At 35.4% G+C, this 25,557-nt stretch overlaps 1 protein-coding gene, 1 long non-coding RNA gene and 1 pseudogene across 2 annotated transcripts; 1 reads left to right on the top strand and 2 right to left on the bottom strand.

The window, feature by feature from the left end:
* Window positions 1-610: 610 nt before the first annotated feature.
* LOC124820828 (F-box/LRR-repeat protein 15-like) lies at window positions 611-10,920 on the bottom strand. The gene is made up of 17 exons (XM_047292603.2): window positions 10,253-10,920; window positions 9,773-10,022; window positions 9,478-9,610; window positions 8,636-8,732; window positions 8,359-8,556; window positions 8,004-8,274; window positions 7,802-7,900; window positions 7,616-7,704; window positions 7,352-7,451; window positions 7,097-7,267; window positions 6,607-6,759; window positions 6,154-6,314; window positions 5,884-6,082; window positions 1,968-2,425; window positions 1,641-1,704; window positions 1,149-1,235; window positions 611-1,027 (listed from the first exon to the last, which is right to left on the bottom strand). The coding sequence occupies exons 1-17, from the start codon at window positions 10,558-10,560 to the stop codon at window positions 947-949; spliced, it is 2,919 nt and encodes a 972-aa protein (XP_047148559.1). The 5' UTR covers window positions 10,561-10,920; the 3' UTR covers window positions 611-946.
* Window positions 10,921-12,590: 1,670 nt separating this feature from the next.
* On the bottom strand, window positions 12,591-15,211 carry LOC148204864 (uncharacterized). The gene is made up of 2 exons (XR_015785310.1): window positions 15,070-15,211; window positions 12,591-12,844 (listed from the first exon to the last, which is right to left on the bottom strand). It is a non-coding gene; the product is annotated as an uncharacterized LOC148204864 (long non-coding RNA).
* Window positions 15,212-21,386: 6,175 nt separating this feature from the next.
* On the top strand, window positions 21,387-24,172 carry LOC148204865 (uncharacterized; annotated as a pseudogene).
* The last annotated feature ends 1,385 nt before the right edge of the window (window positions 24,173-25,557 follow it).

Consider the following 25,557-nt stretch of genomic DNA (forward strand, 5'->3'; position numbering starts at 1 on the left):
AACACACAATAAGCATCCCAAACAATCGAGAATTACATCAAGAAAATGCATACCTGCTATTTCTGAACCATAGACGGGGCGAAAGGAGAACTTAGAGTATTGTCAGAAGTACCATCATAAATTATGTAATCTGAAGGGAATTTGATTATACGGTGAGGGAGGGCTTCGTATTGTCAGATATCACTGCCAGTTTCTCAAGCCACCTTTACTTTCACATGGATAGAATTTGAAGATAAAAAGAATGATCCTCGCGTTGCGGTTTAGGCCTCGGTGGTTATGGAGCTCAATTGCCCTTTCAGATAAGCACTTGTTTGTGACATCCGTTAATAATCAATACAGATGATTATCCATATTTACACTGACTTTAAATTTGATAGAATACCCAACACAACAAGTATCCGTTCATTAGGGGATTGGGGAGGGATTACACCATTTGTCTAAGACCAAGTCCAGAAGAAAAATGCATATCTCGCATTTACACTAACTTTAAACTTAAGAGAATACACGACACAATCAATATCCTTTTATTTGGGGAAAGGGGAGGGGTTACATCAGTTGTCTAAGGCAAGGTCCAGAAAAAAAAATGCGTACTTCCAAATACAAATGTCAGTAAATGAAAGAACAATTTACAGCATAATCGATGAAATACTATGGCAAAGGATCAGATCACCTATTTACAACCAAGAAAAAAGGTTAGACTATTTTAGAGTAAAATATGTATCAACAAAATTGAAATGTAAAATTTACAAGAGCTCATGTATAGGAACGACAGCTTATTACAACAATCCGAAAAATATAACCTGATTTCTATATATGACAAACATACAGAAACAATAATAAGTTGACCATTTACAACACATTGAGGAAATAACCAGATTTATTATTACCAAGTGTGTCTTCACTTCAAGTGAAAACCACTAGTAAAATAGAAGATCCTCGGTTATGTTTATGAAGCTGACAAGCTGCTGAATATACGCTTCAAACTAGGACATGCTGCACGCAATCTTCCCATGCTCATTGAGCTAATCTGTAAAGCACAATAAATATAACAATGAATAAAAGTTAAACATATTCCATCATGTATGAAATGGGTAATAGGATAAAACTAATTAAGGATTAGTGCAAACGCTACTGCTGATCGCTATCACCTTTGGACAGAAGCGAACATCAAGAGTCTCCAGCATAGTGCATTTGGATATAGCAGTCTCTACTGCTTCTTCGTCAATGTTGCAAGACTAAAACATCGAAGTACCACTCCATCAAAAAAAGTTAGTACATTTAATAAAGCAAGCAACTTATGGTTTACAGTAATGAATCAATAGATGTGTTGCTAGAATTAATATAAATTTAAGATGAATTTTCATTTGTCATGTCACTCCGCCCAAACACATTCATTCGTGCCTAATTTCAAGTGGACTAGGGCCAACCCTGCATGCAAACATTTTGAAAATGCTTGCAGTCTAAACAGATCCCACACAACGGAAAATATTCACATGATAGTCGGTGACAGCTGTAATGCATAAAACCTAAGATACATTACCTAAACATACTCAAGCACGGCTGGAATAAAATTTCCCAGCAAGAACTAAATATATAATGAGTGCAACAGTCTATTTCAATTGGAAGAGAAAAACAATTACCTGGAGGAATAGACTGGTCAATCTTGTACAATCTAGCTTCAAAACTTCCAAAGAGTAACAATTGCTGAATAGAAAAGTTTAAACATTAATAACTGTTAGGAGAGATATAACATATCTACAGATACGAAAGAAAAGCATGACCGCTTATTGAAACATAATTATATTACAGTTACACAGAGGTCTGTCTATATACAGTCTACAAGAGATCCTGGGTCCACGGCAATCCCATATACACAAGAGAGTATTTTTCAAGAGAAGGAAATACTCATATACACATTCGATAATGAGAAGGATAGAAATCAACCCATTTATTAAAGTCAACCATACCTTAGATTAAGCCAGCTTAGGTTGAGACATGCAACATCAACCTCTTTCAAATTCGTTGATAGAGAAAGGTTTAAAAACAACAAACAGGAACAATGTGCCGTTAATGGAATGAAAACTTTCCGAATGTTCAGACATCCCACGCAGTTTAAGTTCTGCAGTAGTCGAGTGGGTTGCTCACTTAGCTCATGGACATTTTCATAAGAACTTGTAATAGATAGCACATTTACACCAGCAATATGCCCACGACTACATCCCCAATTTAAGTCGTGCATATTGGCACAGCCAGTCAAGTTGACATGCGTAAGGTGTGTGCAGCAAGAAAGAAGCTCCTCTATAGCAGACTGACACAGTGTAGCATAAGACAAGTCTAACTCTTGAAGTGCTGGTAAAGCTCCCCTCTTGTAGAGGGGTTCAAGTGATGAGTCAGTGAGATATTTGCATGCCTGCAACTTTAATACCTTCAAGAAATAAGGAATCATACAATCAGAAAATGGCAAAGAGAATAAATACACAAAGGTAACTTAACAATTTTATTGCCAACTAAATACAGTCAGTGAAGATATTGTATTTACAATAACATTAAATTTGATTCAACAACATAATTATTTTATGCAATTTCTATTATTTAATTAGCAGGTTGCAACAAAACAAAATAAAACAAATTAGGCTTAATTATTCCTCTAGTCTCATACTTGCATCATCAGCAAACTTGTAGTATCCAAGGAAAACACATTTCATTGCCCTTGCATAAAGTTTAGCTATACCTGGAGAAACATCATGAATAAAACTAGTACGACCGAAAACACAGGAGATACATGGAGTAATGGTTCATTTAGAAAAATGATTGAATGAGGAATCTTATTTTCAAGAGACGATGAAGTAGACAATGAGAACTGCATCACCCAAATGGGGCACTGGGAGAGTTGCATTAAGTAACAAGGCTCGGGCAATGTTAACTAAATGTCCATTTTTCCTTTCTCATATTTCTATTCTGCTGCTGTATATGAAGACACGGGGGGTTTGATGCAAGATCCCTTCTGAGGATAAAAAAAGAGTACAAAATAAAATACTCATTATCATTGTCACTCCAAGAAAATTAATTTATTTTTCCAAATTGATTCTTGATCTCATTGAAAAAGGACATGAAAATAGACAAGTTTAGATATGTACTACACCAGCAATATTGAAGGGACAATTAGGAATAAAGAGGACGTAATTCAAATGTAATTAGGTAGAAAAGGAGACTTCCAACTCCTTGGGAAACAACCTTGGATCCATTTGCTCAAGGAATAAGACGGGGAAGATACAAAGGTGAACAGAGAACCATTGCCAGAAATGTGACTAGAAAAAACTAAGCCAATTATCCATGGACCTTGACAACCCATAGATTGACAAATACATGGTGAAACACCAAGGGCTGAAGATGGTTGGACTTAGCTGTCAGACTTCAAGAGAAGATATTTCTGATATTCATTTTCAGAAAACTGCTGCTTAGATTTCTTTAACTTGGAAACATTTGTTGCCATCCTAGGAAAGTCGTGTGAGGAGCAACGGGTTTTCCAAGTATGACCCTTTCTCTTACATACGGGAGCTAAGGACAACCATATCTACCACCATGTCCTCCTCAATTTCCACAACCTCCCCCCTTCCACAAAGTGGACACCATTGCCAAAGATTTAACAGATTCAAGATTCATCCACCCTTCTTTATAAGTAGAAACATTAAGAATCCTTGATACAAAATTTTCCATGAAAGGAACACCTTCAATGGTAAAAATGTGATCATGAACATGATAACATTTTGAATTCAAACCATCAAAAGCACCATGTAAAACTACTCTCTTAGCTTCTTGAAACATCTTTAGCTCCACAATGACTGATTAGTCTTGAGAAACAGACGTTAATATGATTAATCTTTTTGAGTGAGGCCAGTTTTTGAACAAAATCATATAAACAGAATGTCATTAGACAAAATATTGAGCCTTCATTCCAAAATAAACACGTTTGGATGGGTAAGAAAGTCTTTAATATTTGTTTCCACAATACAACACATAATTGAAAGTAATGTTCCTTCCATTGAGCTTGTTCCTAATTCATAATTCGTTAAATTCTATTTTAAAATGTTCATGTTAAGCCTGACCAAAGGAATCATAATTTTACGAAGGAAAAACCATGACAAATGACTTTTGCCATTTAGTTTCCCTACAATAATGGTGGGGCTTCCAAAAATGAAGACTGGGCCAGTTGAGGTAATTTTGTAACACAAAAAACAGAAAGGATATTCTTCAAGTCACAAATCCCAAACAGGTACCCTAAGAAAGGAAAAAAATGCAAGGAGGCTTGAAATAGGACCAGAGAAGACCAGAGATAAGCAATGGGACTGCTTGTGGCAGCATGTCGAAGCTCTGATGACAACGCAACACCTGCAGTGATGCACACGCCACAAAGAGTCTATGCAAAGGTGGCACATGAATAGGTTTGTCAGGGTGCTGACTAGCAAGAACTGATGTTTGCCAGAAAAAAGTCATTGGAGGACAATGACAATAGTATCAAACTTGCTTTAGTACCAACTTGAATATTTGAATAAAAGAAAAAGCTTGAGCTTATATTCACTTGGCAACTGTAGATTATACATTTCAACAAAATGATGTACAAAAGAAGGATGAAAGTGCAGGATCCGACTAGGATAACTTGGTCATACATAGGCTTTTCATAATACATAAAAATAACTTACATAATACTTTGAAGACTTTTCCTGAAACCAGACACAAGTGAACTTTTCTAACAATATAAAATGAGGATACACTAATTTGAAATGGACCAAATCTGACTCATTCACAAAAGATAGATTAAGGGAAAACGATTGCACTTGATTTAAGAGGAACATCCTCCTATATTCCAATCCAATGTTGGACATCTTAACAAGAATAAAAACATAATGATCATACAGTAATCTGGTTTCTAAAATATACCCAGCACCCAAAATATCAACTATTTTATACTTGCAACTTGCAAGTAAACCAGAATAATATCACACTTTTGTTTTATTATTAATAAATGAAATTACATTTTAGTATAAAGACAATGAACTGAATTCATTATTACTATTAGAAGGTAAACTTTAAGCTTAACTCAACTTGACAAAAATATTTGGTTTGTAAGATGAGATTAGCATTTACTTAGATCATCTCTGTTGCAAGAGTCATTATAAGAGGTTCTAACTTACTTTTCGTGGGTCTTATTGTGTCTCATCACTTTTAAGACCCCTTGTAACTTTTATTCTAATGGAAGAGTCCTGTAAAACCAACACTTTAACTAATATTTTATGTTGTGGTTAATATTTCCAAGACAAATATATTGTTTTATTCTTATAATAACTCAGGATCTTAAATTATATGTCAACAAGGAGGTCTTGTAATACACAAGTCTTAAACTTATGAGCCTGAATATAACCCTTGCAATGGAGATGCCTTTATATACTATAATTTGACCACGTGTTGATGTGACATGTCTAACATCAATGCCAAGGACTACACTCCTCAAGCATAAGAATAAATATTTATAGGTGGTCCAATATTGAATAGCATGATAGGCCCAACAAAACTTGCCAAAATAGGTTTCAATACCATATTAAAAAGGGGAATTTTAAGTCCAACTTAAAGTCACAAAATTGTCTTGTAAATAAAAATAGATTCACATTTAAGGAAGAGGACAATGAGCCCAACTAATTATTTCATAAACATTCAAGGACAAAGGACACATGCGCACACTCTGCACTGCATTTTCATTAGATGTTTATAAAATTGGCTATCCTTTCCCTCAGCATGTGCATTGTGGTGCCACTCTACTCTCACTACACTTCTAACAAATCAAATACAGCTAAAATTACAAGCACGAAAATAAATAGCAACTCTAACCTTTAGCTGTGTACAAGACTCAAAAACAGGCTGCAAATTGACCAAAAAGGTATACGACAAATCAAGTAGGGTCAAATTTGGGAGCCGCTGCAAAGAACACAGTCCATCCAAACCAATTGATGAGCATGACATCAATATTAATGATTCAATCATTGGGCAAGAGGCAGTTGTTGCAGACAAGCATTCATTAGTGAGTTGGCTGTGTCAAAAACATAAACATCAGTCCACATACAAGCAGAATGCCAAAGCAAATAACAAGTGAAACCTCACCTGCAAAATGAAGCATCCAAAGATGTCAAGAGAGGACAATTAACTGATGCTTCAGACAGTACACCACATCCTTTCAACTCAAGTGAGACCATAGCCGTGGCTTCTATGCTGAGTATATTTAATTTTGGACATATTCCTAAATTGAGAGATCGAAGACCAACCTAAGCAGATAAAGTAATGAATTTAGCAACTATATCACACATACCACAAACATTACTATGTGCATCTAGTCCCAAGCCTTAAACCAAAAGCATCCCCTTTGACTGGAATGTGCACAAACTTGACTTGTTCTTAAAGCATGAAACAGCAAAATCCACATGCAAATTTAATGTTAAAGTTCATATTCAATTATAGATTTAACATATATAGTTAAATTATCAAATTAAAAAAGCATAATTAAAAAAATTCAACTCCCAAAATCTATGAAGTAACTAAGAAATCAATACAACTTACAGGACAAAAGGATGCTCTTTCTAAATGATCACAACCATCCAAAATGACTTTCTCAAGGTTGGGGCATGTGAGCTCCAGAGTAGTGATTGCCCGACAATCAGCAAGGGAAAGACTGACCAAAGAGGTGCTGAAGAACCGAACCGAAGTCAAGCTCTAAATCCAGTAAAACACCAAAGTTCAGTAAAAAAGGAAAAAGAAAATCAAACATTTCACCAATAAAATCAGCTATAAGCAAAAGAAGGAATTCAAAGGAAACTAATCTCTCACAAGTGCAACCAGCAGAAAAGTTGAAAGGCATAATTTGACATGAAATTATAAATGATATGAAACACCTAGATATGTAGCCTCGTAAACACAAGTAGGATATGATAAATAGCACCAACATGTAGCACAAAACCCCTGTAATTTTCAGTATAGACTACTAGCATAGATCATGGATAAACAAACTGATCCAGCATATGCCACAAAAAGGGGACATATATCAAAGTACCTCACAATTAGCTAGAACTAGTGATTTCAGCATAGGGCATCCTCCAACATCGTTAAAAACATCACATATAGAGTTTGTCAAAGATTCACACTCTGAGAGGTCCACTTCTTGTAAAGATTGACATTGTAGAGCTAAGGTGGTTAAACTTTCTTGCTTTTGCAATGCTAGTTTCTGCATCACCACAAAGTCCATCCTTTACAGAACTATGAATAAATGGCATGAAGAAAAGACTGCAGACTTAATTACAATACATACTTGAAGTGAATTTGAAGTGATATTGATTCGATGAAGTGCAGGACAGTTTGATACCAGAATATTAGAAAGCATCATAGTCCTCAAGTTTAAATCGGCAAACCTGCCAATTAAATAATTCAAGAAAACAAATTAGAAAATACCGTACCCAAAAATAGGAAATGGTTGTGGAGTCAAACAACAATTACACAAGCAACTGAGAAAGGCAAAGACCAACAATATAATTACAATACTTTTCCAGGGTGAAAAGTAAAAGAAGAAACATACTTGCGACAGTGTACCAATCTAATAGTCTGCAAACGGGGAAGATCCAATGACACTGATGTCAGCAGGCTACAATTATCAAGCTCCAAAACCTGCAGTGGCATAGTGGCACCATTTATTCTTCTTAAAAGTCTATACTCAGTAATTCAGACACATTACTAATTTCTACTACCTATACAAATATCATACCTCCAACATATCACTATGAGCAATTGCAGCCATCGAGGCAGAAGTGATCCCCTCACAACTATGAAGCTTTAGAACTGTCAACATCGGCAGTCTAACAGACTTCAAAGAAAAAAACAAACAAGTGAGCAACCATGTCAAACAAAGTCATATACTTCTATTTGATCTATACATGAAAAAAGTTATTATAGACTCTATAGCACACCTCCAGAGAAATGTTTGGGCAGTATGATGCATCAAGAAAACTAAGGCTAGCACAACTCAATGCTATTTCACGCAGAGTTTCATCACTGACACAAGAACAATTTGACATGTCCAGGGAAACAAGTTGAGGGCATGAAGTTGCAGCAGCTCGTATTGCAGCATCAGGAAGTTTGTGGCAAGAGCCTATATCAAGCTCATGCAAAAGTGGACAATTGAGTACAACCTGTGCCATGTTACTGCGCTTCAATGACATAGTTTCCAGTTGTGGGCACCTGAAAAAAGAATAAATAATAAATAATCAATATACAGTAGCAAAGCGACCCGTAAATGTCAGTTAAACCAAAGACCATATTTACCTGACTGCTATTCGCATCACACGGCATTTTGTTAATTGAAGATGACACAATCTGTCATGATTTATAGTTATCTCTTGAATGCCATTGCCAAGTGTAGAATCATTTATATTCAACTTTTTTAACATAGAACAATCAGCTAAAGCATGGAAAAAAGTATCAGCTATTTGTCCTCTTCCTAATGTTAGAACCTCAAGATTCCTGAAAATGAAGAAACAAATCAGAACTGGCGTCCAGCACATAACTTGATTGACTGCAATACCGCATTTGGAATACCTACCTTAATGAAGAGATGGCCCTCATGACAAGCAAGTATATAGCAGAACCAGATATGCTCACTGCTGTGGCATTGGGATAACGCCTACACATGTCCTCAACTGTAAATTCATATTGAGTTTTAATAAGCACATTTGGCAAAGTTTAAATGAAGTAAGACTTCCACTTATAGTCATCAAGTATGTGCTATAACATTGCAATAGTTCCCTAACAACATGAGGCAGAAGGATGTCACCAAGAAGTTAAAGTGACACAATTTTTCTCCCAGTGTGAGTTTTCCATACCAATTTTCTTTTATTTGTAATTTTCCCAGATCTTTGATATTTGCATCAGAAAACCTTGCTGTTTCATATTTAAAGTCAACCTGAGTTCATCTCGTTCACTGTTCTTGTTTTTTCATTTTCGTCAACTTAGTTATGTTGGTCAACTTACTACTTCGTTATGACTAAGGAAAGTCGCTTAATTTAGTTTTAATTATTTAATTTTTCCACACTCACTCTCTATTGAAGCGTTAGGGCTTGTTCTTTTTCACAGTTACCCCCACATGCTCTGTTGCTCAACTTTCAATTGTCAGACTAACTAATGAATACGGCTTTAATTTCGGATTTCTATTTTAGTTTTACCATTTACTCGTATATGACAAAAATATTTATGTTGGATCTACAATCTGGGTAAAGCATCCATCCTCTTATAGCATTTATTCAGGGGTATGGGACCAGTTATTTCGCACAACTCTCAGGGATTGATAGATATGCTTTCACTAGTAGAAGACTCACCTACAGGGCACAACATAAAACTAATAAAGAAAAGAGAAAACAGCTTACTACAACATATATGCAGACTCACATTGTTCGACAGAAATGTTACGATCTTCAAAATTCAAGCTTTTCCAGAAATCTTCATGAGCACTTGCACTTCGCCACTGTTTACAAACCCTGGCAGCTTTGCAAAGATTGGGATGATCCAAAAACGAGAAAACCTAAATTTCACATATAGCAAAAGAGGACGGAAGAATTAAGAGAAAAAACATACCAGGAAAAGTAAATTTAAAAAAAAAAAAAAAACTTACACAGCACCACAATAAGTAATACGCACTTAAAAGCGAAATAAATAGCAAAAATAGATTTTCCACGAGAATTACCATATGCAACAAGTCATCGGTGAGATCCATTCTGACCTCTACATCTTCCACTTTCAAGATATCACTATTATCTCCTTCACCGTCTTCCACAATGCTGGAATCAAAACCACTCTCCTCACCACCGCCCATCAATGCAAATGTATCACAAAAAGTCTCACCGTTGGTTCGAAGAGAATCGTTAATGAAGTCATAGTCTCCATATTCATTAGATGCACTGCATTTCCCTGCATTCGTCGAAAAGTACCGCTCCCTGCAAAAATGAAAAAAAGAAAAGAAAAGAAGACAAGCACCGCAATCAATCGCCACAGAAAGACTGCGAGAACGACAACGAAAGATAAACATTCAAGAACAGTTTCCAGTTTCAAAACGAAAGCTCGAAAAACGCAACACAACGAAAGTGGACTGACACGTCATCATCGTCAGAACAACACCAATGCACACACTAAAAAGACATTCACACGCTCGGTTCGGGAAACTCACTCGAAATCGGCGTAGAACTTGGCGCGTTTGTGGCTCAAATCGCGGCTCTCGACGCTGCCTGCGACGGTGCTGTCCGAGCACGCGGCGGCGCTGCACTCGCCGGTCCACGAGACCAATGCCTCGGCGCGCGGCTGCACCGGCGTCATCGCGAATCGGTCATCGTCGCGGTTGTCGTCAGCGTGGTGGTCAGCGACAGCAGCAGCTCCAACGCCGGGAACGACGTCGTTTTCGGAAATGTCCTCTTCCTTCATGAGGTTTAGGGTATCTTGTTCCTCTTCAGTGAAGCATAGACAGCACCAAAGCTTCATGCACTTGAACTTGGCGATGGCTGGATGTGGATCCTACGCATTTGGAGAGGAAATTCTGGGAAACCCTAAGCGGCTGGCACGGAAACGATTTGGGGCAGTGAGAAAAATTGAGGGAAGGAGAGCGAACAGGAAGAGTGGAAGTGAGGAGAGAGAAAGACGATAAAATGGATCTGATCGGATCTTGGGAGCTGCTGCTGCTTTTTTTCTCGGGATGTTCTTCCTCTGCCTCTGCTCTGGGGTTGCTCTATATCTCAGCAAGTGAGAAATTCGTACTTTTTGTGCCAAAAAACTGAAGGAGAGAGACTGAGTGAGAGAGAAAAGCCCCTCAAACGACGCCGTTTCGTGCTTTTAGGGGGCGTTTTGTTTCTTCTGCCGAATGGTGAGACTATCAACACTGTCCTCGTTTCATACTGTTTTTCTAACACTGAAATACGTTCAAAATTATGTTAAGAAAATAGAGTGTAAGAAAGAATATTATATTACATTATTTATTTTTAAATTTTTTACCATTGGTTTTGCTAAAATTAATTCTTTGAAAATACATAATAGGTCAAATTAATTACTAATTTCGTTTTTATAATTTTTTTATCAACTTGGAAACACTTGTCTGTGGTTCTTACACGTGTCGTTTTTAATGTCTTTGCTCATTTATTTTGTTTTGTCTTTTGTTTTAATAAACACGTTTGTTTCTACTTTATTTCTGTTACCTTATTTTTTTTTTCATTTAAATAAATTTAGCAAAACACCAAAACATTCTGCTACAAAATATATTGATACAAGGATAATGAGACATGTATAACGGAAGAAGATCAAACCAGGTTAAACCAGGTTAAACCAGGTTGAAAGGGACAAACAGTGGAATCGAAAATAGTTTGGAATATAGCTTCCTATATTTTTTTTATTGTTTTAAAAAATACTTTCAAATTAAACATTCTTTTCTAACTAAATTTTATGGATATTCTATATCAATTTTTTTAAAAGATCTATTTTTTAAGTTTTCCTCCTGTTATTACAATGTAGTTAATGATCATTAATTACTTTTATAACATGAAAGATAAAGTTAATTAGTTCGTTTAACTCTTCATATAACTTCTCATTAAAAAAGTTATAACTCTTAACTTCTCGTCATAATTATATTTCAGTAATAATGTTGTAACTTTTTTGTCTTTCTCCTAATCTTTAGCAACCAATATTGTAATTTTTTAACTTTTTCTTTATTATTTTATTGTATTTTTATGTTATTATTTCAATATATATATATATATATATATATATATATATATATATATATATATATATAAATGTCACCAACTTGTATAAAACACTTTTAATTTTAACTTATAGTAAACAATTAGAGCACTTAATAGTTCATTAATATGAAAAAAACATGCGTTTACTTATGATATTTTTTTATTTTTTGTGTTCTCATATATCCAATATAATTAGGAATGACTTAAATTTATGTCACACTTACATTACATATCTATTAACTTAAATTTATGTTTGGAAAAATATTTTTTTTTTGACAATTTTTTAACAACAACTCATATGGTAGCTTGTGATTTATCCGTTTTAAATATACAGACCAATAAAATAGTGACACATAGTTTGTTGTAAAAAAACTGTTAAAATATCATGGTCCTTATGTTAGCCGTATTCACTTTAATGAAGAATTGGAAAAGTTGAAAAAAACAAAATTCAAATATTTACATATCTTAATGTATACTAAGACGTAGATTTATGTTAAATAGTGCATAGTGCAATGTAAATCTTTATATTTTTTTTAAATACAATTGGTTTTGGTATGAAACCAAAACCTATAAATCAAAAACTACCCATACCAAAATATATATTTGAAATATAACATTTCATGAACATAATACACATTTCTAAACTCAAAATAAATATCAAATTCTTCTTTTGAATAAAATAGTAGTCTAGCTTAAAAAAACATACTAAAAAAATAACTTGAGCTATATGTGTTAGAGGATAAAGTTTGTGTGACATCCCAATTATATACATCATTCATATATAATAAAGACGTCATCATGCATAATATAGGAAAGCAGTCAAGAGTAATTTAAGGATTACAGTCATCCTCATAATAGTACGGAATTGACAACAAGAGTATTAGAATTTCTCCATGAAAATCACGGAGAATTTAAAACTTAAAACGCACACGAGTTCTTCCAAACATTAAGAATTTCGAAATAATACTAGCTAATCTAAGCTGCAGCACTTCCGTCTCCATCAAGGGCTGCTTCCAAAGTATCCTCTCCGTCATCTGCTCCCATCCAAGTGGATGATCATCGCCAAAGAAACATACCCAAACAGCACATAACACAAACAATGCAAGGGTGAGCTAGATATAAAAGCATGTTATACATACAACACAGTTAATTCATGCAATCAAGAACAATTAAAGCATAATTATTGATCCATATTTCACACACTCCCATGACATGTAAACATTCATCCAAACATAGTAAACTGACATCACGAGACTTGTTACTTTATACCCCGACTCGTCCGGACTAGAATGATTACCGAGCTATGGCGGGTCTTGCACTCGTGGTGGCTTTATGAAATTTGGGCACTCCCGCCCTGGCACTCCCGCCTTGTGAAACTTTAGGCACTACCGCCTGGTGGAACTTTAGGCACTACCGCCTGGTGAAACATTTGGGCACTCCCGCCCGGCCACAATCACGAGGTTAATCCGTTATTACTCACCTTGGATCATATGGAAGCATCCAAGACTAGGACCTCCTGCTACTCCTCACCACATGTTCAATCCTCTCTACATGAAAAGAAAGACCATTGGAGATTCAGGATGACCCCCAAAACTGAGCTACCATGTAATCATTCTATACAACCCCAAAACACCACCATGTATCCTCTCCATGAGGATCATGGAATTACGTTCATGAATCATACTGTTACTTTAAACCTTATCCCAAGTCATGAATAACCAGATACCTCCATAATATCACATTAAATCCAACGTATTTCATACATTCACATAAATCCCCTTTACAGTATATATTTTCCAAACATTTTGCACATAATTCAATTCAAGAGAAATGACCTTAAAACCATCACCATTTGCAGACCATTGGATGGACGAACACTATTCACCGAGCGTTATAAACCGAACGCAAACTATGCCAATTGAACGAACGCTCAGACAATTTGGACGAACGCTAAAACCGAACGCTGAATCATTAGGCTGAACGCTAAAACCGAACGTCATATTGGATTCAACACTACGTGGCCGAACGCTGATTGATACTTAGGACGAACGTTATTTACTAACAGGCCGAACGCTATTTCACTGATCACACCATTAGGCCGAACGCTTATATTGACACTTAGGACGAACGCTAGTAGATTTAACAAAATTTGACCGAACGCTAAAATCGAACGCCTGAACACAATTAGGCCGAACGTCATATTGGATTCAACACAATTTGGCCGAACGCTAAAAACCGAACGTCCTATTGGATTCAACACTTATTTGGCCGAACGCTAAAATATCAAGGCCGAACCTCATTTGGACGAACGCTCTCTGCCGAATGCTAATTCCTGAATACTACAAGAACGGACGTTATCAGTTCCTAGGCCGAACGCTCACATCACAATCATACCAATGTCGAACGCTCAAGAGGGAAACCTAAGAATACTAAATTAAGAACGAACGCTTATACTGTCTAATACACCAAAGCCGAACGTTTACGATTCAAAATTAGAATATCAAATGAAGACCGAACGCTACACTCACTAATTCACCAAAACGGACGTTCAAGCTCTTAAACTAAGAATATCAAATTATACTAATACACCCAAAGGCCGAACGTTCCAGATTTACACCTAAGAATATCAAATTTAGATCGCACGCTTAAATCACTGAAACCTCAAAACCGAACGCTCAGAATTGCTAATACAGAAACTAGACCGAACGCTCATTAATCCACTAAAACCGAACCTTTTAAATTTGAAACCTAAGAATTCATATCAAGGACGAACGACTGCAATCGCTAATATCCAATACCGAACGCTCAAGATCACTCTCTGTAATTACTGATTTAGGGACGAACGCTCAGGATTGAAATTTAATTTTACCAATATAAGAACGAACGTTCACACTAATATACCAAGACCGAACGTTCGGGATTACTTCATCAGAATACAATTTTGAGGACGAACGTCTAAATTACTAATTCTTGTATACAGATGGGACGAACGTCTAATATATCACTGTAAACGAACGAACGCTCGTTAACACAGAACCGAACGCTCAGGTTATTTTGGCCGACCATTAATTGGTCGATCCTTTTGGACGAACGTCCAATTTGGAGCCAAATTGGACGAACGCGCGATCTGCAGAATTCTGCAGAATCGTACCAGATTTCCAGAAAACCCAGAAATCCAAATTTTTCATCCCTTCCTTCCCAGATTTGCATCAAACACAACATATATCATCAATCAAACAAAAGATCTAGCTCCCCTTACCTCTTGAAGACTTCCTTTGTAAAATCTTTGGATCTATCTTCTCCAAGACTTGCAGCACCAAGCAATTCCAACACTCTAAGCTTCACCTCTTTCACAAACTTTGCAGCAAGAACTTCTCTCCCATTTCAGAACCCAACACCCCCTTTTATCTCCCACGTCTCCAGTTTTTGAAAGGTGCCAGCAAAGAGAGTAAAATCCGGACGTTTGCTCCCCTTTTGCTGCAGTTTTTCAACATCCAAGCTCCCCATTTTTCCAAATAAGACAAAACCTACCTCCCTCTATGTCAGCTAGTGTCTCCCAGCATTTAATGCTCCCCACCCGTTTAAGAAAAATGAGGCCCTTACAGTTTGCCCATTGTTATTTTATTTGGATCATGTCTTCATTAGATATAGGTAATGAATTATCAAAATCCTAAAACAATGATACAACGTTATTATGTAGTAGTGCTAAAAGTATGATACAATTGATGTAAGAGCTATAAGGTGTTACTTATGTCTAGTTTTCCTTAATTGTTGCTTGAATGATGTGTAGTTTGTTTGCTCCTTCAAGATGAAATGTTTGTGTTAGTGACAACTTTGATTAAATTAAAGACATATATTAGTCGTAATTATTATATATTAATTGGATGGGAGTTGCTCCCTCCACCACCACCAACCACTCCCTGCACCTCCCCATACCTAATTTGCCCTTCTATAAAACGGATGTCAACATCCGTTTCACCTTAAACGGATGTTGACATCCGTTTAATAAATTTTTAAAAAGTATTTTATTTATTGTTTAAATAATAATATATACATTAAATTAATAATAATTATTTTATCAAATAAAATAAAATTAATTTATAAATAATTAAATAATAATTTTTAAAAAATTAAATAACATTTATATATTAATTTAAAATATAAAAAATTAAAAACAAAAAAACAAAAAAGGTAAACGGATGTCGCCACATCCGTTAACGGATGTGGCACATCCGTTTTAATATATTTATAACAAATTTTTTAATTATTATTTAAATAATAATACATAAATTAAATTTAATAATAATTATTTTATTAAATAAAATAAAATAAATTTATAAATAATTAAGTAATAATTTTAAAATAATTAAATAATATTTATACATTAATTTAAAATAAAAAGGATTAAAAAAAAACTAAAAACCAAAAAAAAATGCAACAACGGATGTGGCACATCCATTTTAATATATTTATAACAAATTTTTTAATTATTATTTAAATAATAATACATAAATTAAATTTAATAATAATTATTTTATTAAATAAAATAAAATAAATTTATAAATAATTAAGTAATAATTTTAAAATAATTAAATAATATTTATACATTAATTTAAAATAAAAAAGATTAAAAAAAAAACTAAAAACCAAAAAAAAAATGCAACTGATGTCGCCACATCCGTTAACGGATGTGGTACATCCGTTTTAATATATTTGTAACAAATTTTTTAATTATTATTTAAATAATAATACATAAATTAAAATTAATAATAATTATTTTATTAAATAAAATAAAATTAATTTATAAATAATTAAGTAATAATTTTAAAAAAATTAAATAATATTTATATATTAATTTAAAATACAATAAATTAAAAAAAAATTAAAAAAAAAAAACTCAACGGATGTGGCACATCCGTTGAAGAATTTTTCTTCAACGGATGTTGACATCCGTTAAAGAAAAGAGGTGGGAGTGTAGGATATTTTAAAATATAAAGGATAGTTTTGGAATTTTAGAAAAATGTGGTGGTACAGGGAGCAAAGTGGGGTGGTGTAGGGAGCAACACCCTAATTGGATGATATGAAAAATGTAATGTTTAGCCTTATAGTATGTTGTTAATGGGCCTACAATTGATTGTCAATGGGCCAAAAAAATCAATTACTTGAATAATTACTATAACTTACAAAAATATTGCACTTAGTAAGACTAACCCTTCAATGTCTCGAATAAGGTAAATATGTCTTTGTGAGTCGATCATCCATGTTTTACTTTTAAATATGAAAAACAAAATTCAATAGTCTTATCCTAAATAGATGGCTACACCAAATGTGCTTGATCCTTTCATCGTAAACATCGCAACGGTTTTTCTAGTAACCACTTGGCAAACAAATGTTGCAAACAATTTAGCAATGTTTTAGGAAAAGGGTACCTCTACCTCTACTTTTGTTTCAATTCCAAACACACCTTTAGTCTTAGAAGGACATATTGAAGGTTTTTTTATGCCCTTTACAATACAAACGAATCATCTCATGAACTTATTTTATCTAAGCTTAAATGCTTACTTGGTCCCTTTGTTAAATGATTTTTTTAGTTTAGTATCCGGTTTTAAAAGTGCATACATTGGGTACCAAAGTTTTCAAAATTGAATGAATGAAGTCTTATCCTTTAAGTTGGTAGGAACGACGTTAAATGTTATCCAATGTGGCAACATACATATCCCACGTCAGCTCCTTTGAGATGAATGTGTTAGGGCCCAACTTTCTCTCTTTCTCTCTCTTCTATTTTAATGATTTCATAATTGTAGGATTTTTATTCCTCTTTTGCATTATTCTGGTATTTAAATCACATTTAATAAATTAAAATAAAAACTAAAATCACATAGCCTTCCTTTTGCCATTAAAATAAAAAATATATATTCTTTATTAACACTAATATATAAAATTTCAAGTATGCATAATTTCATGCTAATCTTTTCTAAATCCTGATGAATATCCCCAATAAAAAGAAAATATAGATGTAATAGAGGACCAGATTCCGATGGCGCTGCCAGTCACGAACTTCGACATCGTCATCAACGCGCTTCCAGCGGGAACGATCAACGACCTCCACGAGATCACAAACGCAAACTTAGGAACACCCGCAATTCGCAAACCCACAGAGAAGAACAGAAGCCAAAACCCTCAACCTGCGAACCACCAAAACGCTGGCATCCACTTCCAAAGAAGAAACATAAATCATTATCCAAATCCATGCACCACCTAGTGGCCGCGGGGACGCTGATGAACAAAGACCGCCAGACCGCGAAACCCCAGGTCCGCTATTTCCCTCCACCATGATGCCATCAACAGGGTTTCTCGCACGATAGAGATTTCTGAGGTCGAAACCTCACGAAGGTGTCGCCGCTACAACAATCACTACACTGCGAGAAAGGTGTTTGCGCCTTACTTGCAAAACCCCAACCAGAACCGCGAAGGAGAAGAGGAAAGAAGTTATTGCCACGCGGTAAAACGAGAAAAGAGAAAGGGAAGAAAGCTTCCTTGTTGCGGTGAGCTCCACAAAGGCAGCCCAAAGATGGTTTGCCGAAAGAGAAAGACCAAAAATTGGGAAATAGGAGTGGGCTTTGAGAGAGAATTGCCAAAATTAGGGTTCTTCAATATGAATTTCAATTTGGGGAAATTAATCAGAGAGAAACTAATTAGAGTTTTAATTAGGATTTAAAAAAATAACATTTAATAGAAAGAAAACCTAACCTAATCAAATTATAATTAGAACTGACGTTGCAATGTATTTGGTTTTGTAATCAAAGGATATTTTGATATTTGTCTTTGCTAAAAGAATTGCTTTTGCCACATTGGATATTTATTTTGCCACATCAATTAACATTTAACGACGTTCATACCAACTTAACGGTTAAGATTTCAGTCATACAATTTTGAAAACTTAGGGACCCAATATATGCACTTTTAAAACCGGGTACTAAACTGAAAAAAATCACTTAACATAAGGACCAAATAAGCATTTAAGCCTTTTATCTAACTATTTGAAGATTAATAAAAATATTTGATAAATAAGATATAATGGATAAATAACATTCTTTTTCTTTCTCCTAGTGTTAGAAAGGTATAGATTGTAATATATGAGATGTAAAAATATGGTGATTATTGTCGCAACCGGAATCGCGACGGGACGACGATCCAAAAAATGGAAACGCGGGTTTTGGAAAAGAGATTTGGAGTCGCCACCATAGTTTATTATGGAAAACTACGGAAAAACCATAAAACGATAAAGCACGGTCCACGAAAACCAAAGATTGGGTTCGGGAGTCGGTTACGCGTGGGGAAGGTGTTAGCACCCCATAACGCCTGCCCTAAGGCAGTACCTTTAACTAAATGCACGAATATGATGTGATTTTCAAAATGTTTAACTATCCCCTAAAATAAAATTCTAAAATAAACAAAACATATTTTTTTATTTTTTTGGGCCCGACAAGGATTGACCTTGCTCCTACGTATTCTCATTCAAAATGAGAAATCAGGGTTACGTAGTTCTTTTAGAAAACTGCTTGAAAATTTGTTTGAAAATTGTTTAGAAAATTTTGTTTGGAAAATGATTAGAAAATTTTGTTTGGAAAATGATTATGGATAAATTTGGATTTTTGGGAAAGTGAACCTGACAAGGACTAGCCTTGCTCCTACGTATCTCCACTCTTGATGGAGAATCAAGGATCACGTAGTTCTGGGTAGCAAGACTATTTGTTGTTTAAAATTGTTGATGTTTTTGTTTTTTTTTTTGAAGATTTTATACATTTTTTGTATTTTGTTCAAGAAAGAGAAAAGGTTGTTAGCACAAGGACGATGCGTGCGATCACACATGTGCATAAACCTTTAAAACATATTTTTTGGTTAATTTTACTTAAGGAAAAGAAAAGGTTTTTAGCACAAGGACGATGCGTGCGATCACACATGTGCCTAAACCTTTAAAACATATTTTTTTGTAATTTTAATTAAGGAAAAGAAAAGGTTTTTAGCACAAGGACGATGCGTGCGATCACACATGTGCCTAAACCTTTAAAACATATTTTTTTGGAATTTTAATTAAGAAAGGGAAAAGGTCTTTAGCACAAGGACGATGCGTGCGATCACACATGTGCCTAAGCCTTCAAAACATATTTTTTTGTAATTTTAATTAAGAAAGGGAAAAGGTTTTTAGCACAAGGACGATGCGTGCGATCACACATGTGCCTAAACCTTCAAAACATATTTTTTGTAATTTTAATTAAGAAAGGGAAAAGGATTTTAGCACAAGGACGATGCGTGCGATCACACATGTGCCTAAATCTTCAAAACGTATTTTGATAAATTCCTTTATTTAAATTGTAAATATTGCATTATTAAATATTTTAGGATAGGTAGATATCTAGAATAAGTAGATAGAACAAAATAAAAATGAAAATAAAAATAAAAGAAATAAATAAAACGAATGAGATAAGATAGACAAAAATAAATGAAATAGAATAAAATAAAATAAGGAAAACAAACAAATAAAAAATAACGAGCGTTGGGGGATCATGAGCGGACGTTGGGAAAGGGCTGAATGACGAGCGCTCGTTGGGGACGAGCGTTCGGTTTGGAGTTGAATGACGAGCGCTCGTTGGGACGAGCGTTCGTTGGGGACGGACGTTCGTTGGGAAAGGGTTGAATGACGAGCGCTCGTTGGGGACGAGCGTTCGGTTTGGAGTTGAATGACGAGCGCTCGCTGGGACGAGCGTTCGTTGTTGGCGTTGAATGACGAGCGCTCGCGGGACGAGCGTTCGTTGGGGACGAACGTTCGTTGGGAAAGGGCTGAATGACGAGCGCTCGTTGGGGACGAGCGTTCGGTCAGGAGTTGAATGACGAGCGCTCGTTGGACCGAGCGTTCGTTGTTGGCGTTGAATGACGAGCGCTCGCTGGGACGAGCGTTCGTTGGGGACGAACGTTCGTTGGGAAAGGGCTGATGACGAGCGCTCGTTGGGGACGAGCGTTCGGTCAGGAGTTGAATGACGAGCGCTCGTTGGACCGAGCGTTCGTTGTTGGCGTTGAATGACGAGCGCTCGCTGGGACGAGCGTTCGTTGGGGACGAACGTTCGTTGGGAAAGGGCTGAATGACGAGCGCTCGTTGGGGACGAGCGTTCTGTCAGGAGTTGAATGACGAGCGCTCGTTGGATCGAGCGTTCGTTGTTGTCGTTGAATGACGAGCGTTCGCTGTGTACGAGCGTTCGTTGTTAGCGAGCGTTCGGTTGGGAGTTGGTCACCAAATGGTCCGTCCAAGAAGTGGACGGACAGACGTTCGTTGAGGAGGTAGGGGACGAACGTTCTAAAAAGGCTTAACGTGCGTTATTTTTGGGCTTGGCCCACCCGGCTGTTTTCTAACCTAGAATTCCCTTAGGGGTTCTCTCACTCTACACCTGCCTCCCTCCATCGAGACCCAGGTCTCTTTCTTTCTGACCAGGAAAGCCTAGGGCTGGGAGGCACGCCGCCGTCACCTCGGCTGGAACCGGCCACCGCCACCTCCGAACCAAACCCGCCACCACGACGAAGATGGGCACCGCGTCACCGCCCCCTCTGGACCAGCCACCGCGTCACGCCGCGCCTCGATCCAGCCACCCAGGGAGGGGTTCCTCTCTGGCGTCTCTGCGCCGCGCCTGCCTAACTGGCCGCCGCTTACCACCGCGACCCAGTCACCACGCCACCACCTCCTCCGATCTTGACATTGGCGGCAAACCCAAACGCCACCGGGACCGTTTCCAACCGCGGCGCCGTCAGCCTTGGAGGCCGCCACCGATGGGCTCTCCTATTCTACTCTTCTATTTTCTATTTCTGTGCTTGGGTTGTTGGGTTTTTTTTTTTTTTTTTTTTGATGGTTGGAATGGATGAAGATTGTTGCTGGAGGTGAGGATGAAGATGGTGGGCTGGATATGGGTGTTTGGTCGTGTGTGTTGGTTATAGGAAATGGACGAAGACGAGGTGGTTTCCGGAGAGAGAAGTCCAAGGTTGGGGTATATTGGATGTGTATGAATGATGATGGTCGTGTGATAGCGTTGGAGATGAAGGCCAGTATAATGATCAAGATTATCGTTTTGGCCCCGGTTCTGGAGGGTGTGATTTTGTTGAGTGAATAGAGAAGAGTGTGAGAGTGAATGGAAGATCGGAAAAAATGGTGGGTTCTCTGGCTTTTACTGTACTGAAGGAATTGAAAACTTTGCGTGTGGGGGGTATTGATTGAAGATTGATGTTGGCCGTGAGGTGTAAGGATGGTTTGGTTTTGTGTTAAGGATTGCCGGATGCATGGATATGGATGTGGTTTAATGATAGAAAGATGCAACAGCGAATTGGTGGATTATGCATGAATCCTCGGAATTCAGATTGAATAATGGGCATGGGAAAGATAACATGAACTTAGTGCAACATTAATTCACAGTAACAACACACATATAATCTTTGACGTGCATTCCAATATCATAGCTAAATAGTTCTACGTACTTCAGGGGTGGATTTCAACAATGAATACAATCACCATTTAAACACATACCTCTTGAAGCTTCCTTTAGTTTCTTCCGCTTTCCGTAGCCTCCTTCAAGTGCCCTTGCTCTTTCCAGTAGCTTCCTCTTTGCCCTCTCTGTAATCTTCCTTTCTTTTTTCTCTCCGTTTGCAGCTTCTTCGCAACACTCCCAGTTACTCGTTTCGGGTCTCCCTTTCCCACTTCGGTCCCTTCCTCTTTCTATATCCTTTTTCTCACGATCGAATCATGGGTGATATCCTCTTCAATTCCCCAAATCCTCCTCCTTTTCGTTGTCCACTCCTCAGGTCTCTCTGCTCTCTCTGAGTGTTTTTTGTGCCAATTCTCTGTGTGTCTGAATCCCGTACTGATTTCGTACGTAAAAACCAAAACGCTTCTGCCACCCCCGCCACTTTGCAGAAAACCGTTTCTGCCCCCTCCTCCCAGCACACACACGTACACTGTTCCCTCTAAACAAAAACGCTTTTTCCTTCTTTTTCTTTTTTCTTTTATTCATTTTTCACTAAAGACAAACGCCTTATTTTTTTTCTCTTTTTTTTTGCTTTTCCCTTTTTTTCTCTTTTTTTTTTTTTAAAAAACACTAAATCAAATACAAAATAGTAAAATGAAATTAAACATAATAACATAAAATAAAATGAAAATGTAGAAAATAAAACAAATCAAAAATAGAAAGAGACCTATCATTTAGTCAATCCGGACGAAATTGGGTATTGACAATTATATAAATATATATATATATATATATATATATATATATATATATAAAAGTACATCTTTAATATTATATTTTTATTTTGTAAAATTTCAAGTGTAATATAATAATTTCTTAAATAATAATTAAAAATTATATTATCTTATATTTGGGAAGGAAAGTCCCATTAGATAGTATCATAGTAACATTTCATGAGACTTGTGAAATATGTTCATCATAAGATTGTTTTTATTATAAATACTAACTTATACAATTTCATATGGCAAACAATAAGAGAAATAATAAATTGACTAAAGCAGTGCAAGCTATCAGAGACATTGGCACTACTCTATTAAGGAATTGAATATCTTAAAGAACCATAGAGTCATTACTTGAGAAGTGTTTAGAACAAAATTGTTAGAAAAATATTTTCCAAATGATGTAAGAAGAGCAAAAGAAATAAAGTTTTTGCAATTGAAACACGAAAGTATGATAATATAGGAATATGCTTCAAAGTTTAAAGACTTAGGAAAATACTCTACCTTCTTTTATCACCCAAAAGAAAGAATGAAATGTATAAGTTTTGAGAATACACTTAGTCATGAATTGAGGAAAGCAATAAGAATACTAGAAATTTCTAATTTTCCTTCGTTTATTCAAAAGTGTAAATTTTTGGAAGATTTTAAAAGCAGTCAAAAAATGAATCAAGATATTTTGGACCCCAAGTAAATAAAAAGAGATAAAATGAGAGAAAACCTTAATATCACACCCAATAAAGATCTCAACCCAATAAATTTTCTCAAATTTCTATACCTCAAAATAATTAGATTAAATGTTTTAAGTGCAAACAAGATCATTATACTAAATATTGTCATCTTAAAGGGCTCATTATTTTTAAGTGTGGAAAACTTGTTCAAGTAATCTCTGAATGTGACAACAAAAACCACATTTCAATTGCTCACATCGAAGATAAGGCCTACCACAATAGAAAGAGTTTACACCATGGTTGCAATTGAATTTGCTAAAAACAATTTTATGATTCAAGTTATATGTCTTATTAAAGGTAAAATTTTAAATGTATTTATGATTGAGGTGCTACTCATCATTCATTTCTAATTAATGTGTTCAACACTTTGACTTGTCAATCTCTTTTTTAGACATTAGTTTGATTGTTTCAGCTCCTACAAGTAAGTCTATAATTACTAATAAAGTTTGTGTAAATTTTCCTCCTTTAATTGAAAATAGAAAATTCCTTGAAAATTTAGTTTGTCTACCTTTGTGTCAATTAGATGTGATCTTAGGAATGAATTGAATCAAGTCCTTCTTTAATGCAGTTATCAAATGGGATCAATTTGATTCTATTTGAAAAATATAGGAACTCATTGAGTAAAAGAAAATATAGGGACAAAGATGAATCATAGACTTAAATCTAAAAACCAAATTATTAATTAAATAAAATAAATACAAAGGAAGTTAACTAATCCTAAAGTTAACAAGGAGCACGAGCAACATCAACTTCAAAATAATTAAATGAAATATATTTGTCATATATATGTTTGCACTATTTTTTATTTTTACAATATCAAAACCTATTAGGAAACTCAACCTTTTTATATTAATATGTTGATCCCTTGAGAAAAAAAATGATTTTCCATGAAGAATAAACAACAACAATCATTTTGATGAAAATTGTATAAAGATTAAACTATTAAACAATTATGATCATGAAACTAAAATAAATATTATTTGATGAACTTTATAATCTAAAAAGTTTTTTTTGTAATTGTGTTTTTTTATGGGAGTGAACAAAAACCTTTATATCAATTACCTTGTGAAATTACCGATCAATGCAAGGAAGTCATTTATATCCTCCCAAAGTTACATTCATTTGATTAAACAGTCTTTACTTTGTAGCTAGAAAAGATAGTTACAATATGTGTTTTAATCCCAATGAGAGATTAATAAGGGACAATTAAGAGTTGTTTGTATACTCCTTATAAATAGAAGTGGTGTGTGCATAAATTTGTAAGCATGTTAACAATAATATAATAAAAATGAATCATTTGACTCTTATTTATGTTATGTTTTTCCATTTCCATTACAAAATCTTCAATGGTTGTAACATACCACCAAATGTCTAATGTTCAATTTTAGCTTTTTGACAAGTAAAGACAAAGTGATACACATTGCACCACATATCTCTTCGTATTTGACAACCAAAAAGACTTCTTATATCTTGGTACATCTTAGTCATGTTTAGATGTGGAGTAACCTTTATGACCTTCCTTTAAGACCAACCTTCCTATCTATGCATCACCAAAAGCACAAAATTTTCTTTTGGACCTCAAATCAACATTTACTTCAAGATTATAATCCTTAGCTTGATTAGTAGTTAACATCTTAGTGGTACGTTTTAAACTATGATCTACTAACTATCTTTCCTTTACCATCCTAAGTAAATAATTTTTTTTAAGAACTTCATTCATCTTCTCTAATCATAT

Source organism: Vigna umbellata, chromosome 1 (assembly GCF_029865625.1).
Source record: "Vigna umbellata cultivar VRB3 chromosome 1, Vumbellata_1.0, whole genome shotgun sequence".
Classification (NCBI taxonomy): Eukaryota; Viridiplantae; Streptophyta; class Magnoliopsida; order Fabales; family Fabaceae; genus Vigna; species Vigna umbellata.